This window comes from Strix aluco, chromosome 13, assembly GCF_031877795.1.
Source record: "Strix aluco isolate bStrAlu1 chromosome 13, bStrAlu1.hap1, whole genome shotgun sequence".
NCBI lineage: Eukaryota > Metazoa > Chordata > Aves > Strigiformes > Strigidae > Strix > Strix aluco.
This window is the reverse complement of record NC_133943.1, coordinates 22,473,121-22,481,858: the sequence shown is the minus strand read 5'-3', so window position 1 is coordinate 22,481,858 and position 8,738 is coordinate 22,473,121. Positions and strand designations below refer to the sequence as shown.

The window sequence follows — 8,738 nt, the reverse complement described above, 5'->3', positions numbered from 1 at the left end:
TTGTCCTGGAGAGCTTGCAGAGCACTGGGGAAAGGCAGGCAGAGAATGCCCTGCTAGCACCTTCTCTGTGCCTGGGAAGCAGAAGAATTCACATTGCTTCGCAGAATCGCTTTTGTGCAGAAAACACTAACACTTGTTCAGAACGAAAGAAAGCACAGAGCCCCAGATTTGCTGTTGTCCTGGAGAGCTTGCAGAGCACTGGGGAAAGGCAGGCAGAGCATGCCCTACTAGCACCTTCTCTGTGCCTGGGAAGCAGAAGAATTCACATTGCTTCGCAGAATCGCTTTTGTGCAGAAAACAGTAACACTTGTTCAGAACGAAAGAAAGCACAGAGCCCCAGATTTTATGTTGTCCTGGAGAGCTTGCAGAGCACTGGGGAAAGGCAGGCAGAGCATGCCCTACTAGCACCTTCTTTGTGCCTGGGAAGCAGAAGAATTCACATTGCTTCGCAGAATCGCTTTTGTGCAGAAAACACTAACACTTGTTCAGAACGAAAGAAAGCACAGAGCCCCAGATTTGCTGTTGTCCTGGAGAGCTTGCAGAGCACTGGGGAAAGGCAGGCAGAGAATTCCCTGCTAGCACCTTCTCTGTGCCTGGGAAGCAGAAGAATTCACATTGCTTCGCAGAATCGCTTTTGTGCAGAAAACACTAACACTTGTTCAGAACGAAAGAAAGCACAGAGCCCCAGATTTGCTGTTGTCCTGGAGAGCTTGCAGAGCACTGGGGAAAGGCAGGCAGAGCATGCCCTACTAGCACCTTCTCTGTGCCTGGGAAGCAGAAGAATTCACATTGCTTCGCAGAATCGCTTTTGTGCAGAAAACAGTAACACTTGTTCAGAACGAAAGAAAGCACAGAGCCCCAGATTTTATGTTGTCCTGGAGAGCTTGCAGAGCACTGGGGAAAGGCAGGCAGAGCATGCCCTACTAGCACCTTCTTTGTGCCTGGGAAGCAGAAGAATTCACATTGCTTCGCAGAAGCGCTTTTGTGCAGAAAACACTAACACTTGTTCAGAATGAAAGAAAGCACAGAGCCCCAGATTTTATGTTGTCCTGGAGAGCTTGCAGAGCACTGGGGAAAGGCAGGCAGAGCATGCCCTACTAGCACCTTCTTTGTGCCTGGGAAGCAGAAGAATTCACATTGCTTCGCAGAATCGCTTTTGTGCAGAAAACACTAACACTTGTTCAGAACGAAAGAAAGCACAGAGCCCCAGATTTGCTGTTGTCCTGGAGAGCTTGCAGAGCACTGGGGAAAGGCAGGCAGAGCATGCCCTACTAGCACCTTCTCTGTGCCTGGGAAGCAGAAGAATTCACATTGCTTCGCAGAATCGCTTTTGTGCAGAAAACAGTAACACTTGTTCAGAACGAAAGGAAGCACAGAGCCCCAGATTTTATGTTGTCCTGGAGAGCTTGCAGAGCACTGGGGAAAGGCAGGCAGAGCATGCCCTACTAGCACCTTCTCTGTGCCTGGGAAGCAGAGGAATTCACATTGCTTCGCAGAATCGCTTTTGTGCAGAAAACAGTAACACTTGTTCAGAATGAAAGAAAGCACAGAGCCCCAGATTTTATGTTGTCCTGGAGAGCTTGCAGAGCACTGGGGAAAGGCAGGCAGAGAATTCCCTCCTAGCACCTTCTCTGTGCCTGGGAAGCAGAAGTCTTCACATTGCTTCGCAGAATCGCTTTTGTGCAGAAAACACTAACACTTGTTCAGAACAAAAGAAAGCACAGAGCCCCAGATTTGCTGTTGTCCTGGAGAGCTTGCAGAGCACTGGGGAAAGGCAGGCAGAGAATTCCCTGCTAGCACCTTCTCTGTGCCTTTTAAGGAGAAGTGTTCCCATTGCGTCGCAGAATCGCTTTTGTGCAGAAAACTCTAAGAGCCAGGCTCACCTGCCCTCGGGAGCTGTGTTTTCCTTCTCCACAGGCTGTTACTCGCCGCTTCTCTTACTGAAGCGAGGGGACCCCTCGCCGTGTCTTTCTCTGGCCGCAGCCGGAGTCTGTGGCTCCTTTTTCCAGCCCCCAGCTCGTCAAAGAGGCACTAACCCACTGCCCGGCGTCCAGCACGGCTACCACGGATGCCCACGCTGGTGCCCGGGGAAGGCGGCCCAGGGGATCACGGAGTCCGGGCGTCACCCAGCAAAGCTGTTTTTACCCCCAGTGCTGCTTTGGTTTTGCAGGGCTTTGTTCAGCACGAGGTGGACCTGCGCCGAGAAGACAGTATATAGAATCCCTGGCACTTCACCCGACATTATGCGGCTCATCATCGCCTATGCCTACACCGGGACAGCGCCGGTCACAGCCGACACCGTGGAGAGTTTGCTCATGGCAGCAGAGCAGTTCAGTGTCATGGGCATCGTCAGGCTGTGCTGCGAGTTCCTCCAATCCCAGCTCTGCTTGGAAAATTGCCTCAGCATCTGGGGGCTCACAGGGTGCTACCACTGTCCCGACCTGCGAGATGCGGCTGACCCGTTCATCCTCCGCCACTTCGCGGAGGTGACCCGGGTGTCCGCGGAGCTGCTTGACCTCTCCGTCCCCGAGCTCAGTCTCCTCATCGAGCAGGCCAAGCGTGGCGGGACACAAGCCAACGCCATCTGCAAGGCTGTCGAGAGGTGGGTTGTTCACAACCTGCCCAGACGCCAGCAGCGGCGCGCAGCCTTGCAGCAGCCACAGCGCAGCTCTCACATGCGTGGGTGACGCGGCACCAATCCCAGACAACGTCATTCCTTCTGTTTCTTCTCTACACGTTTCTGCCTGAATTTCACCTCTTTGACCTACAATGAAACATGACATGATAAGTCCGTATGGTGGTTTCTGTTGTGGGGGGTTTTTTCCCTTCTTTTAAATCAACTAGAACATGCCCCATGAGAGGAATAATTGCTTGGAGGTTTGGTAGGTTGTTCCTGTGTATTAACCCCATTTGTGCCATGACAAGCAGCACCTTCCAGTAACAGGTTATAGCCATTTCTCCAGTGGTGCCTCCATAGCAATCGCAGCAATCCTCACTGCACACAGTCTGCGCTTTCTCCTGAAAAGCCCATGGAGTAACACAGGGAAAACATGATGATAAGGGCTTGAACACTCCTCACTGGCTGAGAATCTGGTTGCAGTTTCAAGAGATCGTCTGTATTTCCTTTTTTCAGAGTGTTTACAAACCCCTGAATCTCCAGTGTCGCCGTCAGTCAAACCCGGCGAGAGGCCCCACTGCCGGCCCTTGGAGAAAGCCAGAGCAGGGACCAAACCCAGCCCAGGTCAGCAGGGGAAGCCCAGGAGATCACAACAGACCTAGATGCCGAATCACCAACAGACCTGGCAAATCCATCACTGCCCTGTCATAGAGTCACAGGATGGTTTGGGCTGGAAGGGACCTTAAAGATCACCAAGTCCCACCCCCTTGCCCCGGGCAGGGACACCTTCCACTAGCCAAGGTTGCCCAAAGCCCCGTCCAACCTGGCCTTGAACCCTTCCAGGGAGGGGGCAGCCACAGCTTCTCTGGGCAACCTGTGCCAGGGCCTCACCACCCTCACAGGGAGGGATTTCTTCCTTATATCTAACCAGATCTGCCTCCTTCCAGTTTAAAACCATTAACCCTCATCCCGTCCCTAGCCCCCCAATAACGAGTCCCTCCCCCCTTTCCTGTAGCCCCTTTCAGCCCTGGGAGGCGGCTCTAAGGTCTCCCCGGAGCCTTCTCTTCTCCAGGCTGAACACCCCCAACTCTCTCAGCCTGTCCTCACAGGGGGGGTGCTCCAGCCCCCCGAGCATCTTTGTGGCCTCCTCTGGACCCTCTTGAGCTGGGGGACCCCCTCTGGGGGCCCAGAGCTGGACCCAGCACTGCAGGGGGGTCTCACCAGAGCTGAGCAGGGGGGAGAATCCCCTCCTTTGACCTGCTGGCCACAATTCTCTTGATGCAGCTCAGGACACGGGTGGCTTTCTGGGCTGCAAGTGTACGTTGCTGGCTCATAGTCAATGTCTATGACAAGCTTGGTTTCTTACATGAAATGTGTCTTTAAGTCATTTAATCTTTCTATAGTCATTTCCCCATAACAAACCTTATTCTCCTATACAAAGTGCTTTGAACTCTATGGATGAGAAGGACTGTATGAAAAAAAGTCACATTTTTCATCACTATTGTTACTATTAACCTAACACAAGCAAGATGATTTGTCAAATGATGTGTTTAATGACACATACTTATCAAAAGTAAGTAGTGACGCTGGCAGAAAAGCCCCATGTACTGCTTGCTACAGTTGGTCATACTGACAAAAACAAGGCTCGTTTAATACAGAAACGCTCCTGATAAATTCTGGAACTTCCCCACAGAGCAAAAGCTTTGTGTAATCCCTTAACGAGGAGCAGAAGAGCAACCCAGGACGGACACTACCCAGTTCAAAAGTTGATACGATTCAGGGGTCACCCATCACGAGCGTGAAAACACGTCTGACACGTTTTCCCCGCAGGAGCTCCATGAGCACAGACAGCACCAACAACCTCTTCCACTGCTTTCAGCACGCGGAGAAAGAAACACCCACGTTCGGATAAATCCATCAGCAGCCCGGCTGTCCAGAAAAAGCCAGGCTGCCAAACTCGGTGTCGAGAGAAGCAACGGGCTAAGGCAGTCAGAGGGTGAGCGGGGACGTTACAAACTGCTGCTATGAACCGTCCCGCTGTGAAATCCAGTCGATGTACAGCCTGTGACTGGATTCACCATGCTGTGCTTGTGCCACATCGAAGAAAGGAGCTGAGAAGATGTAAAACCAAGGGAGGAGGTGTTGCTTTCACAGCTAAGCTGCTGAATTTGGGAAGATACATGGACCTTCAGTGCCCTTAATATGTGAGCAGAGCAAATTTTTACACTTACTGAATCAAACTGCACACACCACACGGCTTTATCCCTCGAGCTCAGTTCCTGACTCAGTCATGTTCACCACTAAGTGCAGCCCAGTTTTTCATTCCCATTTGCAGTGGGATATAGCAGATATGAATTCAGCCACACTTGGTTGCCCTTTTTATGTCTAAAACATCACTGAAACACACAGAACGACTGCAAGGTTTTCTACTTTTAATAATGTGTATTTTGTTGTACAAAAATTGAATCGCAATAAGAGGTAGACAATATTTGGGAAAAAAATGGAGTACACGATCAACGCTCCTGGCAAACTTGTAACTTTGGTCGATGTCAACAGCTGCTTCCAAGTTCTCCAACTCTGGGTCAGAGGCTGGGGGGCCAAAAGCGGACCCTTCACAGCAAGCTGTGTACCACAGCAAGCTCACTCATGGCTACACCAGAGCCTAAACCAGGAGGGATCCTAACTGACAGTCCTCTGCTCTAATTACAGAGCTCGTTAATTTTACCACTTGAATGCCTCAGGGTAAAAAAAACCCAACAGCCATACCCTATACCCCATGACAGTTCTGTACATTTACCAGTATTTATATAGTGCCTGACTTCCCAGCACAGCCACACCAGAAAATAACAGCAATAACAACTTCAGAGCAGCAATGAGTATTTCTCACTGGTTATTTCACCCACGCACCATCGCTCAGCGTATTGCCTTTTCCTAGACTCTGGACCCCCCAAAATAATTCTTGAAAGATCCTAAAATGCCTTACAAATGGCATTTGACACAGAAGTAGTTACACCCCCGAGGTGAACGGCAGCGGTGCTGATAACGATCAACATCCCAGCAGAACTCCCTGCAGGCTGGGATGAACCTGCTGCACCCAAGGGAGACACAAACCCTGTTGGGAAGAATTTCTGGCACCCATCAGCTACAGAAATGCCAACAGTCAGCCTGGGGGATGTGCACAGCCTCAGGGAGGAGGGGCCTTGGGACAGTCTCGTGTGTAGGAGTGGAGCCGTGAGGAGGAGGTTGGGGAAGGACAGGGGCTCCCCCAGCTCTGACTGCATGGAAGGCACAGGACAGGCAGAACGGCCCCTCCATGCCGAAAGGCGAGCTGGCTGGGAAACCGAGGGGAACGGGGAAAAGAGCCACTGATTAATAAAGAGGGATCCATAGAGAAAATGGCATTATCGCCTCCAGATCAAAAATTTGGAGTGAATCCCATCAGGAGGAGGATGGGTCAGAGTTGCCTGGGCTGAGGCGTTCACAGGAGGAAACTCTGCCCTAAGCTCTGGCAGGAGAAGCAGCCCAGGCAGTTTTTCTCTTGGGCTCTGTCTGCCATCAGCGATGGGATTCAGCCATAAAATGGCTCCTTCCCCCACACCAATATCTCACCCTGTGCCAGAGTAGGGATGGGAAGCTGCTCCCAGTGCCCAGCCAAGGCCATCTGACAGCAGAGCAGTTTCCTTTAGGCCTTTCCCAGCAATCCCAGTCTCATTCCGGAATCCATCGGAAGCAGTTTGTAATTTAAGGTACCTGCTGGAGATACCTCATGGGCTCAGGGATTTACAGTGAGAGAGGCAAAATGTAATTAAAACAGCCAGATGAGGCTGGCTCACTCCTCCACCAGGACAGTGCTGAAGGATGTTGCCTTTCCAGCCCCAAACCACTACTCCCCCCCCCCACCCCATTTCAGCTTCCCCCGGGAATTCAGCACCAAGAGCCACTGGACAGCCCGAGGGGGGGGAAGCGCTTTTCTGTTTTTTTCCCTTTCCCCCCCAAAACCTGCCGCCGTTCCAGGGTCCCACTGTACTCACCCAGAGCGGCTGCTCCCTCGCAGGGGCTGGGCGAGGCTCCCTCCTCCCGGGGGTCCCCACGGTGGGGCCAGAGACAGCGGGGGCTGGGGAGGGGCAGGACGGAGAGGCGCTTCACTCCCTCGGAGGGTGCTGGGCGCAGGGGGGGCAGTTTCCCCTCTGCCCCCTCCCGGGGCTGGGGCTGTGGGGGCGGCAGGGGGGGGCGGTTCTCGGCGCGGGGCCGGGACACAGCTTCTGCCCGGCAAAGGCGGCTGGTTCGCCGCCGCCAGCACCGAGAGAGCCTCTCCGCTCTGCCCACTCCGCTCCCCCTGCCAGCGCCAGGGGCTCACAGCGTCCCGTCCCCGCCTGCCCCGGGGCACCCCCTGCACGCCCCGCCGGGCCCTCCCAGCCCCGCCGCTCCCCTGGCCCTGCCGCCGCTGCCGGCCGAGCCCCCCCCCCCTGCCAGCGCCGGCCCCAGCGGGAACATCCGCTGCTGCTGCCGCCTCTGCCGCTGGGATCGGCCTGAGGGGAGGAGTGGGGCCAGCAGCCCCATTGGCAGCTGGAGGGGAGGGGGCGGGGCCAGCAGCCCCTCTGGGTGCCGTTCTCGCTCCCAATCGACCCTCTCCCTCAGGCCCCAGAGGGCGGTTCCAGTGCAGCCGCCTCCAGCCGGGAAATGCGCTGTGCTGGCCGGATTTCAGTCACACGAAGCGTTTTTGGCCAAGAAAAGGGCCAACGCAGACCCAGCGCACACTCTGCAAACCCCGATGCCGGGCACAGGCCTGACTGGGGGCAGAGGCAGGCGAGCGGCCCTGCAGGAAGGGCTGTGGGTGCCAGCGCCAGCAGGGCCTGTGTGCGGGGCCTGGGGAGCTGGAGAGCAGAGGGATGCTGGGAGCTGGAGCAGCCCCAGGCCAGGCACCGGCCGGGCTCTGCCTGTGAGGAGCCAGGCAAGGCCCAGCAGAAGAGCCTGTGCAGGGCCCGTCCGGGAGTCGGGAAAGGAAAGGGAACTCGTGGCACTGACACCCCCGGCAAGTTTTGTCAGACCTCTGCGGTTTGATTGTGTGAAAAATAAAGAGCATTTCATCCTTGCAGCGTGTTGGGATGTGGGTAAAGCTCACGGGAGGGATGTGCCAGCCACACATCAGCTGGGACAGCCTGTGATGTGATGAGCACCGCGACGTCCCTGCAAGGAAATCCGCCACAGGCTACGACAGAGAACTGCAGGAGCTCAGCGAGGGCAGGAGGAAGGAGGTCTCTGCCGAAAGCCTCGGCAGGGGCTGATGGGGAGAGGTGGCGCAGGAATGCAGCGCTGCTGCCTCCGTCCTCACAGTCAGTTATTCACAGACATATTCTCACCCAAATGGAACGTGGTTTTGCCATTCCGGCCCAGGACAGGGCGTGAAAAGAAAGAAGAAAATGAAGAAGAGAAGCAAGAGTGACCTTGCAGGGCTGGAGTAGCAGAGGGAAGATGTTTTGGCTGCTGGTATTTTCTGGTGCTGGCATGACTGAGAAGTGGGTGCGAGGGGCTGGCTGCTCACAGTGGCAGCCCTGCTGCTCACGAGCCTATCGAGCTGTGCGGAGCAAGCATTTCCCTCTCTGCATGCTGCCCGTCTTGCCGGGGAGCAGGAGGGCTCTACGGTTTGGCCAGCCTGGGAGAGAGAGGGGCTGGCTGTGGAGGGGTGTGGGGGTGAGTGCTGGTGATCCTGAAGGGCTGGGAATGGCCTGGGGAACAGGCTGGGGTGGAGAAAGAGACACTGAGGGAGTTGAGGCCTGAGCTCAATCCACTGCCCACAGCCACCGATACACAGCAAGTCACGCGGGAAGGCCTTCCCCAAGTGAGAGCTAGAGATGGCAGGGAAAAACAACGGACAGCTGCAACACTAAACTGTGGAAAAGTACTGAACTGTGAGAAGTTTCTGCACAACGTGCCCCTTGTTCCCCGTGTCCCAGGGCCGCGGCTGCCCCTCGAGGTGCCTGTTGTAGCCTACCTGCAGCTGGTGTTGCTGTCTCTCTGCAGATGGGCAGAGTGTTAAACCAAAGGCTCGACAGGTCTCCTGGGCAGGCTAGGCTCTGTTTCCTGCTGCTGAGGCATTTTTATGGTCCCCCTCGAGGCGAAT

The 8,738-nt window shown here is 55.0% G+C and overlaps 1 protein-coding gene across 1 annotated transcript; it reads left to right on the top strand.

Annotated features, from left to right (window-relative positions):
• The first annotated feature begins 2,068 nt into the window (after nucleotides 1-2,068).
• LOC141929227 (kelch-like protein 10) lies at nucleotides 2,069-2,687 on the top strand. Its single transcript, XM_074838409.1, has 2 exons — nucleotides 2,069-2,121; nucleotides 2,171-2,687. Exons 1-2 carry the CDS (start codon nucleotides 2,069-2,071, stop codon nucleotides 2,685-2,687), a joined length of 570 nt encoding a protein of 189 aa, XP_074694510.1.
• The last annotated feature ends 6,051 nt before the right edge of the window (nucleotides 2,688-8,738 follow it).

What these genes read in the sequence shown, in the direction of transcription:
- LOC141929227 (XM_074838409.1), top strand. Translation starts at nt 2,069, where the DNA reads ATGCCCACGCTGGTGCCCGGGGAAGGCGGCCCAGGGGATCACGGAGTC. An exon ending in GGGGATCACGGAGTCCGGGC is followed by an intron (nt 2,122 to 2,170) that starts GTCACCCAGCAA and finishes TTGGTTTTGCAG; the next exon opens with GGCTTTGTTCAGCACGAGGT.